The 15,485-nt window shown below is 38.8% G+C and overlaps 1 protein-coding gene across 1 annotated transcript in view; it reads right to left on the bottom strand.

The window, feature by feature from the left end:
* MBTPS2 (membrane bound transcription factor peptidase, site 2) overlaps positions 1-14,416 on the bottom strand; it is a 43,169-nt gene extending 28,753 nt beyond the window's left edge. Inside the window, 7 exon segments of the mRNA XM_017876631.1 lie at positions 795-893; positions 896-921; positions 2,690-2,793; positions 8,568-8,732; positions 8,734-8,773; positions 10,874-11,022; positions 14,336-14,416. Coding sequence (XP_017732120.1) covers positions 795-893; positions 896-921; positions 2,690-2,793; positions 8,568-8,732; positions 8,734-8,773; positions 10,874-11,022; positions 14,336-14,410 — 658 coding nt within the window. The 5' untranslated portion in view covers positions 14,411-14,416.
* Positions 14,417-15,485: the final 1,069 nt, after the last annotated feature.

Below are 15,485 nucleotides of genomic sequence, written 5' to 3' on the forward strand. Positions count from 1 at the left end.
ATATAGGGTCTGTTTTCTTTGGTCTGTGTTTCATGCTTTCACTGTGATAACTTGAAAAGTTTATGTGTGTTTTTAGATCTTGTTTACATTTACAATCTTAAGTGATATACTCAAGCCTCTATTTCTTGATTTATCAAGTTCAGGCAGATGTCCTCTCCACTATGAAGTTGAGGAAATTAGTATTTACATTTCCTGTTTTGTTTTCCCACCTTCAATTTTTTGTTGTTGTTGTTAGTTTGAGAATTCTAATTCCACACTTGCTTAGCCTCAGTTATTCCATTAAAAGTGATGCAGGGTTGTGATGAATTTGTCTTATGTCAGTTTCACTCAGCTGGAACTGCGGTTCCATCTCCAAGGGATTCTGTTTCTCTGACTGAACTCTGACAGTGCTAGAGTTCACTACCCATCCTTTCATAACCCTTCTTCTCCATTCCTGGATACTTTTGATTTATCTCTTAGTCAATTCTTCATGTTCTCCCTTGATTTGATGCAAATTTCATTCTATTTCAGCTGAGTTGACATTCTTCAGAGTTTGTGAGTTTATGTTGTGGACAAAACAAAGTTTTCTTCTGTTTTAAATTTTAAAATTAACTTATGTTGTTTTAGTTGGTTTTAAGGAAGAAACTGGAATGTAAATTATTTTACTCCTCTACTTTTGAGGGGTCTTATAAACTGAAGTTATTAACCAAAAGATAACGTATTGTCATTTGTGATATATTTTCCAAAACCACTTACCATAGAAAATCAAAACTAAAAGCACAGATGAATATTAAAACAAAATTAAGTCTTGTTACCTGCACAAAATATCCTTAGCTGCTGGACTGGTGATATAAGTTGCAAATGAGTGGTGAACAGATCAACAAATGCTCCAGGATAAATAATGAAGAGAAAATCCCAAAGCCATTAAATCGGACTTGTTCCCTAAGAAATCACATAAGAAAAGGAGTTTACTAATATTATTATATTTATCAAATTAATAGTGTACATAATCTTAAAACTTTTCCCTGTAATTTGAATTCTTGCTTAAAAAACAAAAGTCCCTCTGAACAGCCAAAAAATTATATCTATACTATATATAATCTTAATTTTATAATAATATACAGATTTGGTTATCTGTGAAATTGAATTTTGTAACATAGGGCATACTGAAATAGACATCACTTCAAAATTTTAGAAACCAATGTGTTGAGCAAATAATTGAAGTTAGTCACATATATACAGAAATGGCTTTTATGAGAAACTAAATGAAAAACATTTTTATGGTTTACTCTGAATTATTATCAGAGAAGGACACAGGAGACTATATAATTCAAGTAAATTACCTAATAACTTGTATTTGTCTTAGCAATTATAAATAATGGTAGAGATCTATCTAGGTGTATTCCTATCAAGCTAACGTTAAGTAAGTATGTTTAAACATGCATAATGCTCAGATTGTCCTTAAGAGAACCAGTTTTTTCAGCAGGTTTTGCTCTCCATATTAAGAAAAAAAAGAACTTTTTTTATCACTTCATTTTCCAAAAATTAATATTTAAGTCTCATAAAACCAAACAGGCCCCCTAGAAAAAAGTATCACCTAAATATATTGTGCTGTTGCTTAATACTAAATATATAAGACAGCTGTACAGTTCATTTTTTTTCTTGGCAGTTGGGATTTAAAAAAAAATTACCCAAGTTATTTTTACAAACATACTGTAAATTGTTAAGCTGTTATTAACGATGTGTCTGTAGGTAAAATCCTAAAGGCTGCAAAGCTAAAAACATGGAAGCAGAGGTGAAGGAGATTTAAAAGAAAAGAAACCCAGCAGCCACCACTTTAAGCCACTATTGTGCACACCTGTGTAATAGTATATGCTCTGTCAAGATGAGGATTTATTGCCAATAAATAGACTCTTGTTCATAAACAACTGGAAAGTAATAAGAAGTGATTACATCTTCTCTTCCGAAACAGAGGTTTTAACCTTTTCTCTGGTCCACACACCGAAAGGATAAAACACATTCCTATTAGCATGCTTGCTAATTATGGCAGTAATTAGCAATGGAGGTAGCAGGGGAGTTGTGACGTGGCCCTCTCCCCATCATGATTTTGTATGCGTTATAGGATTCTAAATGCTTAGGTATAGTTACAGTGATACACTTGGGAAGCCAAGACCAAGAACAGAGCGTGATACTCAAAGCTAGTCCCAGGTCTCATCTTATCTTCCACTTGGGTTTCCAGATAGAGTATGATATTTGTTAAACTCAGTGCTTTCAGTTTTCGTGCTCTAGCCAGCAGAGGACATAAGCAGAAGCAGGAAATTATTTCAGCTGATAAGTCAAATAAAGTTCTAAGGTGAGTGGGTTTTGAGTACAGTGGTTATCATTCTGATTCCATGATGAACAGAAAGATTGGCTTTCAGGATTTGGTAAAAAAACCTTTGAGGCATCATGAGGATAACCACGCTGGCAAAGGCAAAGGATAGAAAGACCCTGATTACAGATATGCCCGTGGTTAACAGAGCATATTCATCAACATATTAATCTTCTCTATAAAAAAAGAAGCTTCCTCAAAGTAACAAATGATGGCTATGCACTAGGTAATAGCCACAGAAAGAAAATAGTGAAGTATCAAATGTAGCAGATTTTAGTAATAAATCCTCCTAAAAGCTTTTTTTTGCATGTAGTACGAAGAAAAGGTAAATATCATTACCTAATAGCTGCTATCCCATGTCCAATTTCATGTACAACACCACTAATGAGAACTGCCGCGAAGAAATAGGTCAGTTGATTGACGGGTAAATTTATACCAGGAACCTGTTCATAGACACAATATGGCAGCAATTATCAGTGGGGTGCAGGGGAGTCCCACTTGGGCACTAAGATACATGATGTTCATTCTGTATTAAACCTTCAAGCTGAATGTTCTACAAACTAAAGGTAATATGACAATGGTTCACTTCTCCATTTCTATCATAATAAAAGCAAAACACTATTTCATTTTCGAACTAGCCAGTTTCTCTGGAACAAGCACAACACCAATCTAAAGAGAATGGGAAACACCAGGTTAAACAGTTGAAACTTTAGCTTCCTGGAGTCTTCACCATGGGAAAGAATGAGGGAGCCCAGCAAAGTGCCAAGGAATGCAGGGTAACAGTGAAGCAGGCAGCAGCTGACCCACCCTCAAAGGCTGGATGCCTGATTTGGGAATGCTTGTTAAAATTCCTAGACCTTCCTCTGAAATGTTATTGCAAGGTTCCAAGTACTTGTGTTGATTAATATAGGAACCCCATATTATTAATCAGTGAGTTTCATTTTAATATCCTCAAGTTATAGGTGAGTTGGTAATGAAAGCTGTTCTAATAGGGATCCTGATCAGCGTGGGAGCATCATACCCTTCTATTCCATCAGTTGGTCTACTATGTTGGTCAGAAAATAGTGTGAAAGATACACAAATACATTAAAATTGAAATTTAATGTCGAAATTAAGGCATTTGGAACATATAGACATGTTACAAACATATGAAGCAGGAGTTGTCTTACAATCATGTGCTCCTAAAATGTGCAGTTATGTATTATTGCATACACAAGGGAAGATAAGAGCTGCACAGCAATTTATTTTAGATAGCAAAGATATATTCTCACAAGATAAGTAATCACTCCCAAGTTATGTCATCTGCTAAAGAGAGACAATAAATTAGGCTAAGTGGGACACACCAGGGTCAGAAATACCATTTACATACTGAGAATCTATTTCTTACTGTCCAGGAGTTGGAACCTAAAAGGTATCATTCTGGAGGAAATTTCTGCTTTCTTTTATAATTATTATATTAATTATAAAAAATATGTTTAAAGCAGGAAAACTGGAAAATTCAAAGCTAAACAGAAGCCTAAAATTCTGCTCCCCAAACATACATACACATACAAAACCATTCTGAATCATTCTGATGTGTGTCCTTCTAGTCTTTTCCTGTACACATATATTTAAAAACTATACTTTTATTATAAATCTGGTTTTGAAATTTGCCCCTTCATTTAACAGTATCACAGACATCTTCCCATGAGTATTTTCTATTTCAATATGATTTTTAATAGCTACACTGTGTTCTATGGAATAAACTGTTGGGCATTTAATTGTTTTAAAAGTTTCTGCTCTTATAAATAATGTGATGAAGATATTTGGACACACACACATCTAAATATTTTGGAGGAAGAAATTCTTAGATGAGCATACTTGCTAAGGGATTGGGCTCTTGAGACATATTATGGGTTTGAGGTCCTGTCTCTGTTAACTAGCTAAATGACCTCAGGAAAGTTGGCATTATTCCTCCAACATTCCTATTTTCTCATCATTAAAATGGAAATAACCACATTTGCACAAAAGGGTAATTTTGAGGATTAGATGAGCTAATCTTTGTCCAATGTTTAATGTTATGCCTCACAGAGAGGGTATTAAATGCTATTATTACACAAAATTTAAAAGATTTTGATACATATCATCAAATTGTACTCTAAAAGCAGGCCCTTCCATAATGTTGGGCAAGCTCATTTTATTCAAATCTGCAATGTGATTTACATTTCTTTGACCATTTGTAAAGCTGAACTTTCTCTGTACTTTTGACTTTTTTTTGGTCTTTCTGCGAGTTGCCTACTGATGACCTGACTTGTTTTCTCCTAAAGTATTCATCTTTTTCTTACTGATCTGTAAGATCACTTCAAATATCAGCATTGGTCCTTTGTAATACATGACATAAATGTATTCCACAGTTTGTTTGCCTTTTAATTTTACTTTGTTTTTAGTTTTTGATATATAAAATTTAGGTAATCAAATCTATTAGTATTCATGGTTTCCTACAACACCAAGAGTGAACCCTAATGTAAACTATGGGTGGTGATGACATATTCACGTCTGTTCATCATTGTAAGGGGGAAACCTCTGTACCTTCTTAATTTTGCTGTGAATCTAAAACTGCTCTAATAAAGTATTTAAAAAATAAAAAATAAAGGTGGTGTTACTGTTATATAAAAAATATTCATGGTTTCTACTATTCACTGTATGTCTTCCTCATTCTGTGTTCATAAAAATGATAACCTGGCTTTTTTCTTTCAAGGTCTTTTATGGTTTCAAGTTTTAATTTTAATTCAACTGGAATTTATTTTTGTGGACACAGAGAAATCTCATCTAAAAAGCCTCCTTTAATAACTGAAGATTCAAACAATGCTGCTTGAATCATTTTCTAAATTCCATTAATTCCAAGTGTCCTTTCTCTAGTTATGAAACTAGTTATAATCATTTTTGTTGTTGTTGTTTTATTTTATTTATATATATTTTTTGAGATGGAGTCTCGCTCTGTAGCCCAGGCTGGAGTGCAGTGACGCGATCTCAGCTCACTGCAAGCTCCGCCTCCCAGGTTCACGCCATTCTCCTGCTTTAGCCTCCCGAGTAGCTGGGACTTACAGGCGCCTGCCACCACGCCCAGCTAATTTTTTTTTTGTATTTTTAGTAGAGGCGGGGTTTCACTGTGTTAGCCAGGATGGTCTCGATCTCCTGACCTTGTGATCCGCCCACCTTGGCCTCCCAAAGTGTTGGGATTTCGCTCTTGTTGCCCAGGATGGAGTGCAATGGTGCGATCTTGGATAACTGCAACCTCTGCCTCCCAGGTTCAAGCAGTTCTGCCTCAACCTCCCAAATAGCTGGGACTACAGGCACACGCCACTACACCCGCCTAATTTTGTATTTTTAGTAGAGATGGAGTTTCACCACATTTCCTAGGCTGGTCTCGAAATCCTGACCTTAGGTGATCCACCCACCTCTGCCTCCCAAAGTGTTGGGACTACAAGCGTGAGCCACCGCGCCCCGCGGAAACTAGTTATAATCATTTTTAATGTGTGCATAATATCTAATTGAATGAGAATCCAATAATTTAACCACTCCTCAGATATTTTAGTTGCTTTTAATTCTTCACAATAATAAATAATGTTAGGCTAAAGAGCTTAATGAATACTATTTTTTCTGTATTTGAAAGTGTTTCCTTAAGCTAGAGTCCCAGATATGGAGGTAAAGAGTCAAAGGAAATGGATGTTTATAATGTTCATTATCTGAAATTCTCTTTACTTGGACCCTATTGAGCAACTTCTTTCAAGAACTTCTATGTCCCTTTTTATACACCTGCTCCATTCCCAAGTTGTCAGACATCTTTCCAGTATTACACTTTTCTCTGACCCCTCTCTAAATTTACATACTTAAGATTGTCATACATACCCTCTATATCACAAAATATCCTGGTTACCTTAATTTCAAATAAATCAGTAAGCTTGGTCCAATAGGATATTTCTTCCTTCTCTTTATTATTTTCTGCATGTACTAGTGAGTGAGATAAAGTAGGAATATGAATGTGTGATAATACCAACAGATGGTAGGTCTTATTTGTTGGCAACAGTACACGATTGCCCATCTGTCTCTGCCATGATTCACACAGGGTATTAGATGTACCGGAATACTGAATACAGAATACTTTCAACAACACAGAGTGCCATGGTTTGGAGAATCAATACTGAACAAGGCTGTCGGGAATTATAGGGTAAACAGAAGGTATGTTACCTAAGCGACAAGAGCTCATGTCAAAGTCAGGATTCATAACATTCTTAAACTTATACATGAATATGCATGGTGGGCTCCAGAGGGCAGCTGACTTCTTAATGGTTCCAAAGCACGGCTCTCCTAATAGAGCTGATATTTTTGTGAGCACTATGAATAAACTGAGTGGTAGAGAAGAAATAATTTCTTCCCTAAACAACGTTTTGCCATTCTAATTCAGGCAGGCAGATAAGCCAATGATCATATTTTCTCCACCTGGCTTCTTTCTGTCTTATCCTCTTTCTTGGTGAACAATAACCAATCATGTAACCTGAGTCATTCTAAACTTTTCCTTCTCCCTCCAGTCTCACATTTAATTCATCACCAAGGTCTGAGAATTCCACTCCAAAGGGTCACTTGAATCCATTCCCTTTATTCTCCTTGCCACTAATTTTAGATCTTTATCACTTCTAAAATAAATTACTGCTCTTAAATGATCTCCACATCTTCAGTCTAATGACTTTGGTCCATTTTGTATAGACTTGCTACCTACAGGTAAAATATAAACTTCATAACCTAGACCCTATCTGTATCTCTCACCTTATTTCCTGCACTATCCTGTTCTCTTGCCTCCAGTCCCACCTATCCTCCCACCATATACCTAGAGGTATAAAACTGTAAGTAAAATTATTTATAGTTTCTTGAAGAATTATCTACCTCTCTTAAAAGTAGAGCATAGGCCCGGCGCAGTGGCTCATGCCTGTAAATCCAGCCCTTTGGGAGGTCAAGGCAGGTGGAGCACCTGAGGTCGGGGAGTTCAAGACAGCCTGATCAACATGGAGAAACCCCGTCTCTATTAAAAAACAAAATTAGCCTAGCCCGGCGTGTGGCACATGCTGTAATCCCAGCTACTCGGAGGCTGAGGGCGGAGATCACTTGAACCTGGAGGCGGAGGTTTGGTGAGCTGAGATCCCGTGCCATTGCTCCAGCCTGGGCAACAAGAGCAAAACTCCGTTTAATATATATTAATAATAATAATAGAGCATAATGTCCATAGGCTCTAAGATCAGTGATGATGGATCTACTAGTTATGAGTTGTGACCACAGGCAAGTGACTTAACATGTCTGTGCCTCGATTTTCTTATCTGTAAGGCAGGGAATGTTTGCTGAAGAAATAAATAATTTATTCTGAGGCCTCACCTGGTAAATCTTTTTAATCTCTAAGAAAGAGCTATGGCCATAGGAGAGATTATTGTTTTCTACAAATGACTTCTAAATCTTCCCAGTGACCCAGCCTAGTAGAGGCCACAAAGAGACAAGAAAAAAAAAACCCCAATCTGTTACTAATCCTAGTCTACTCTATTAATAAGAACACGATTAAAAACAACATCCATGACTCATGGAAATGGGAACTATAAATGTAAAAATGTGAAATAAAAGTGAGCCAATATAAAGCCCCCTTCCAAACTTTGGAGACATAAAATGATAAGGTATAGGTCTACACATGAGTTTTAAAGGAGTACAACTCAGCACATTATTCTTCATATTAAGAAATCACAGTGACCACTCAGAAAGGTCTTATATCTTTAATTAAATGGATATTATTGGTTAGGCTCTGAAGGCCATGAAAAGGAAAGGGAAACACTTTGCATAGAATTAGAATGCAATTTACTTATACATTATAGAGATCTTAAATCAGCATGCTTATTCTTTGAAAGTAACAATCATTTAACATCTTAAAAAGACATTCAGTCACATATCTGTGTAATTGCTGACAGTCTTAACGATGGTTCATTTGTTCTCTGTTACCATTAATACTACAGCTACTACCAAATATTTCAACAATTCCTTGCTGTATTCTTATTAATTTTTTTGTGTAAGCAGGTAATTTGAAAATTATTAGACTTTTAATTTATTTTCATATTTATATTATGGATAGGTGTTACACTAGGTCAGAAGTGATATCTTGCATCTCTATTTCGATAGTTATTTAAAGCAAAAAGACGATACTTACCACAACTTGTATAACACCTTCATATGAATGAAGCGGAGGAGAGGGAGATGAGAAGAGAGGAAGGGAAGAAAGGGAGAGGAAAGGAGGAGAATAAGAATGAGGAGAGTCAGCCATCATTCATGTGCCAACTGCATCAGTCGTTTTCCAAAGAGAAAAAATAGAGTCTAAACATGGCAATTACACCAAACACCATTCCAAAATTGAACCTGCCAAAAGGAAAAAAAATTATGTTAATTTACAATTTTTCTCAATTCATGGACTAGCAAACTCACTGACCAGCCACATTTCATAGCTTTAAAATAATGGCTAAAAAATTTCAATAACTCTGCCTCTTTTTCCTACATGAACTTCAAATATTTGACTGAAGCATGAGCTTAGTTTAAGCAGTTTTATAATTTATAATTCTCTGATAACTGAAGAATCTGAGTATCATTCCCAGTGAAAAAGTTTGTTTCCTCTCATGCACTTGCTCATTTACATAACGTTGTTTTGATCTTGTCCTTATATCGTTATGAAAGCCCTTTTGACGTTATAGACATCCATCCTTTTTCATCTACCTCTTCTATTGTCTGCATTGTATTTCAGCTTTACTTTGTGATAAAATGAGCTTAAATATTAACATGGCACAATTTAATAATAGTTTCTTTTTTCTATTGTTTTAATAATTGGAAGCTACCCTTCTATAGTGGAGATAATCTGCCATGTTTTCTAACTTTGGTAAGTTGTGCTTTTCAAGGAACTTGTTTACTTCATTAAAACTGTCAAATTTATAGGCATAGAATTTTCTTAATAGTCTTACTATGTTCTTTTTTTTTTTGAGACGGTGTGTTGCTTTGTCACCCAGGCTGGAGTGCAGTGGCGTGATCTCAGCTCACTGCAAGCTCCGCCTCCCGGGTTCATGCCATTCTCCTGCCTCAGCCTCCTGAGTAGCTGGGACTAGAGGCGCCCGCCACCATGCCCAGCTCATTTTTTTGTATTTGTAGTAGAGACGGGGTTTCACCGTGTTAGCCAGGATGGTCTCGATCTCCTGACCTCGTGATCCGCCTGCCTCGGCCTCCCAAAGTGCTGGGATTACAGGCGTGAGCCACCACGCCCGGCAGTCTTACTATGTTCTTAATGTCTATAGAATCTGTAGTAATGTCCTCTTTTCAATTCCAATTTTTCTTTTTGAGATAGGGTCTCACTCTGTCACCCAGGCTGGAGTGCAGTGGCACGGTCACAGCTCATTGCAGCCTTGACCTCCCAGGGCGCAGGTGATCCTCCCAACTCAGCCTCCCAAGTAGCTGGGACTACAGACCCAAGCCACCACGCCTGGCTAAGTTTTATATTTTTTTGTAGAGATGGGGTTTCACCATGTTACCCAGGCTGGTCTCGAACTCCTGGGCTGAAGCATGGGACACTGTGCCTGGCCTCAATTCTCATTTTTAATTACTTATGTTTCTTTTTTCTTCATCAGTCATGGTAGGGATTTATCAATTAATATTTTCTATTTATTTATTTATTTATTTATTTAAGACAGGGTCTTGCTGTGTCACACAGGCTGCAGTGCAGTGGTGTGATCTTGGCTCTCTGCCAACCTCTGCCTCCTGAGTTCAAGCAATTCTTGTGCCTTGGCCTCCCGAGTAGCTGGGACCACAGACGTATGACACCATGCCCGGCAATTTTTGTATTTTTAGTAGAGACAGGGTTTCACCATGTTGGCCAGGCTGGTCTTGAACTCCTGGCCTCAAGCAATCCACCTGCCTTGGCCTTCCAAAGTGCTGGGATTACAGGTGTGAGCCACTGCACCTGGCCCAATTAATATTTTCAAAGAACCAACTTTTGGCTTTGCTGCTTTTCTCTATTGTGTATTTTCTATTTCACTGATTTCTGTTCTTATCTTTATTATATCCTTTTTTCCACTTTGTATGCTTTGATCTGCTATTGCATTTTCTGCTAACTCTGATGATCTGATTGTTTACATTTACCTCTAATCCATTTGGGGCTAAATTTTAACAAAAGAAATTTAGACCATGCCACCCCTGACCCTCACATTCGCTCATCTACAGAACCTGCCAGTATCTTGGGTGTCCCAGAGATCATTATGAAGCCCCTAATCATAAATTGCCATAAATGCCTTGATTTTTAATGTATGCAAGCCCCAATGATACGATCCCATAAGGTTATATAAAACCAGAAAGTTTTAATATTGTCAATATTTTAAAACTCAGAAAACTGCAAAGTGATGGAAATAGTTAATTTAACAAGCTGTCTGTAGTGATCACTTAATGATTAACTTAAACCAAACAAAAGAAGATGAAGAATACCATTGATAAAGCATCCTTGCTTTCCGCCGTCCCCAACTGTAAAAGGCACGATTGAAAATAGCAGTTTGCCATCTTATGTGGAAAGGGGAGATGCTCAATCCGTTGTTTTCCAGCCAGTCTTCATAAGAATGTTTAAAATAGACAGATGACTAAGAGAGAAAGAAAAGTTCTTAATCACTCAATTTTGAAGAACAATTTATAATGTGTAAGAAAATAACACAAAGTATTTTCTAGAGGAAATCAAGATGCTGACTGCCCAAATGTTTATAATCTTGAAGCTTTATGTTTATTCTTCACAATATTAAAGGTCACAGACCTAACTGGTCTACTGAGATTAGGGTCTGGTAAACTATGGGCAGCAGGCCAAATCCAGACTACAGACTGTTTTCACACAACTGTGAGCTAAGAATAGTTTTCACATTTTAAGGGATTATAAAATACAATAAAACCAAAATATGCAACAGAGACCCTGTGTGGGCCAAAAGCCTAAAATACTTACTACCAAGCCCTTTACAAAAAGTTTGCTGACCCCTGCTTAGAACAGTGTTGTCCAATAGAAATATAATGTGAGCAACAAATGTAAGCCACATATATAACTTTACATTTTCTAACAGCCAAATTTTAAATATTAATTTTCATATACCTTTACCCCAAAATCCAAGATATTTCAACATGTAATCAACATATACTATTGTTGAGATACTTTACTTTTTGGGGGGTACTAATTCGTTGAATTTCAACATCAACTTTATACTTACAGCACATCTCAGTTTGGACTAGCTCTGATCAAAGGCTCAATAACCACATGTAGCTAATAGCTGCCATATTGGACAGCACTGGTCTAGAAGCCTTGTGTTATAATTAAAAAAAAAAAAACCCAACCAATCCAAGAGAAGGGACAGTAGCAATCAGGGCTTGCTTTCTTCTTCTGAGCAACAACCCTAAGAAGTTAGGCCAACCTTGATCATGTAAAAAGTAAAAAACTTATCTAAAACCATCTTGGGCTCAGTAATGTCCCTTAAATTCTCTGGGGTTGTGGGAATACTGCTTATACACAGCCCCAACACGAGTTTTACCTTTAGGGAAGTTTGAAGTCCTTGACTAATATAGGATTTTGGATGACATAAGGCTGTGTTATATATCTGACTCAGTTACAGTAAGTACAGCAGTAAGTATTGTCATATTGATGCCCACCCATGTGAGAAACTTATCTGTCCAAGAAGGAAATCTTAGCCCTATCATAGTCTTAAAAAATGACCATAGTCTAAATATAGGTAGCTGTTTGCTTTGGATCTGTAATGTTATCTGCTCCCAGTCTTCCGGTAGTTAAATTTTAAGTCTGCTTGTTTTCCAAGACTTGGAAAAGGAGTGACACACTTCTCCAACAGATGTATATGCAGAAATCCTAGAAAAACCGAGGATGGATCAGCAGACCAAGCTGGAAGCAGAGAAACTAAAGGTGCAGGCTCCTAAAAGTTGAGGTCTCTCCATTTCCCATGCAGATACTCTGAGTGGGTGTTAGGTCTTTTGCTCAGAGGATGGTGCACTCTTAAGGAGCTAGGGGTTGTCACTGAAACCAGTGACATCTTGGGTTTTTTTTTCCACATATGCAACATGAAGAAATCATGTGGCTTTGTGTGTGTGTCTTACTATGTTGCTCAGGCTGGCCTGGAACTCCTGGCCTCAAGCGATCCTCCCGCCTCTTCCTCCCAAGTAGCTGGGACTACAGGCTGCACCACCATCCCTGGCTCATGTGGCTTTTTCAAACAACAAAATCACTGTGGCCTGTATGGCTTATGACATGTTAACCACTATGCCAAGTACTTTAAATCAGTGCTTTTTCTTTTTTTTGAGACAGGGTCTTGCTCTGTCACCCAGGCCAAAGTGCAGTGGCACGATCTTGGTTCACTGTAACCCCTGACTCTCAGACTCAAGCAATCCTCCTACCTCAGCCTCCAGAGTAGCTGGGACTACAGGCATGCACCACCATGGTTGGCTAGCTTTTAAATTTTTTGTAGAGATAAACTCTCACTATATTGCCCAGGCTGGTCTTGAACTCCTGGACTCAGGCAATCCTCCCACCTCAGCCTCCCTCAAAGTGATGGGATTACAGGTGTGAGCCACTGTGACTGGCCACATCAGTGCTTTTCAAACACAAACAGGTGCAGAGGAGTCACCTGGGATCTTGCTAAGATGCAGATTCTGATTCCCTAGGTCAGGGGTGAGGCCTGGGATTCTGCATTTCTAACAAGCTCCCAAATGATGCAAATGCTACTGGTCCTTGAACCTCAAGTTGAGGAGCGAGACTTTATGTGGATACACTAATGTAATTCTCTCTATAATCTTAGGAGATCCTTACTATTATCTCTATTTAAAGACGAGAAACCAAGGCACAGATAGCAATTTTCCCAAGGTCACATTGGCTAGAAGCCCAGCCTTGGATCTAAGGACTATGCTATATAACCTCCTGCACTTTACAAGTTTAAATGATAGAAAGAAGGAAAAGTCTCATTTCATTTTACTGTTAAAGCTAAAACACGCAATACTATGGTTTTCTATTTTAAATGGTATTCATAACATGAAGGTTTTGCTATTCATAACTGGAATTTGTATTAAACATTTGAGAATTTATATGATCTTATTCCACATACACAATTACTCTCCCCCATCCCCTACCCCGGAATACTCAATTTCAAAAGCTTGCCTGAAGCATGTGGTCAGACAACTCTTCCTGATTTTTTGCTACCCTTCTCAAATAACTGGAAAATGGACCGTGCACCCAGGTATCTGGTTAGTGTGAAGAAGTGGGGTGCAGGGTGCAAGTCAGAATTCAAGTAGTCAGAAACTGGTTATGTAAATCCTTGCTATTTGAGTGTGCTACTCTGAAGTACACTCTGTGATCTGGCAGTATCAGCAGCACTTGGGAAGTGGTTAGAAATGCAGAATTTTAGGCCTTGCCGCAGACCTGCTGAATCGGAATCTGCATTTTGACCGTAACAGCAGATGATCATATGCATTTAAACATTTGAGACTACTGATCTAAATCACGACTTGATTTAGATTCATTCCAATATCTGAGTCTCTAGAGCGTCTTGACCTTAAAAACAATAAGGGAAAGCACTGTCTTTACTAAGCAGACGTTTTCTTTTCCTCCCTGCTGCACTGCAGCGGCTGGGTCTGGCAGGGCCCCGGCCCTCCGGATCCCACCACTGGCGCCTCCCAGGCAGGACCCGAAGGCTGAAGGGCCTGCACTGTCCCGCACTGCGACAGTGGCAGCCGCGCAGGCCGCCACACCCCTCCCGCGGCCGGCAATGCTTTACTCCACCGGGCCGATCCACCACGCGGACTGTCGCACGTGGGCACCGTCCAGCCCGGGAGGCGCGAGGCAGGGGAAGAGAAAAGAAGGCCTTGCGCTTCGGCCATGGGCACCGCGGGCTTGGACCTTAGGCCCAAGGCCCTCACCTTCAGCACCAAGTCGGTCAGGTAGACGACAGTCCAGCCACCCACCACCACCACCACCAACGACACCGGAATCATGGCGGCGGCGGCGGCGGCGGCAGAGGAGGAAAGGCGAGCCCCGGCGTCCTCCTCCCTGCACCGCAAACAGCTGACCGCGCGCGCCTTACAGTCCCAGCATCCGCTCAGGAACCAAGCTACTGCCGGCTCCTTGCCTGCGGTGGCACAGTTTCCCACCGGACACTTCCAGTGAGGACATACAGGAGGATTTGCTAGTACCGGAAATGGCGCGGGGGCTTATTTTTGTGGGCGCTCGGGCGCCGCCGTCCTGGCAGTAGTTCGAAGTCGGCGTCTAGTCTTGTAGCGATTTCTTAGGCTTTGGCCCTCCCTGCTGTCTGCTCTCCATTCTCGCCAGTTCTGATAAGGAGTTGGCTGTTTCTTTTAACCTATGAGGATTTGGGGTCGTCTGAAGTAATCGTCTCTCCCTACCCGACCCTGTCATACATATGCAGATTTAATTATGCAGATTATCCTTTTTACTGAATTGTAAATTTACATATAATGAAATCATACATACAGAGCTCAATTGTCCATCATTTCTGTGAGTTTTGATATATATATATAAATATAATCATGATATATTATATCTCCGTGACCCCTAATCAAATAAGAGAAAATTTCGCTCTCCCCCTGAGGAATTTCCTTCTTGTGTCTCTTCCTAGTCAATAGCCCCCTCCCCTGTTCTGATTATTTTTAACTTTATGTAAATAGAATGCAATAAGTAATCTTTGTGTCTGGCTTGTTTCGTTCAACATGCTTTTTGAAATTTATCCATGATGATTAAATTAGGCTCTTTTTTCAAACTTTTCCATTATAATATTTGAGATGGTGCTATGGTTAAAAATCAGAACTCTGAACACCTACACATTTTAATGTTGATGTATACCTGATTATATATTGAACTAGAGCAGAGGTTCTCAGCCTTACCTGCACTTTAGGATCACCAAGGTCTTTTAAAATTCCCGATGCCCGTTCTGTATCCTCGACCAATTAAATCAGATGCTCAGTGGGACCCAAGCATTTATACTTTTTAAACCCCTCAAGTCATTGCACTGTACAGCCAAGGTTGAGAACCACTGAACTAGATAATCTCTAA

Source organism: Rhinopithecus bieti, unplaced genomic scaffold (genome assembly GCF_001698545.2).
Source record: "Rhinopithecus bieti isolate Rb0 unplaced genomic scaffold, ASM169854v2 scaffold_58, whole genome shotgun sequence".
NCBI lineage: Eukaryota > Metazoa > Chordata > Mammalia > Primates > Cercopithecidae > Rhinopithecus > Rhinopithecus bieti.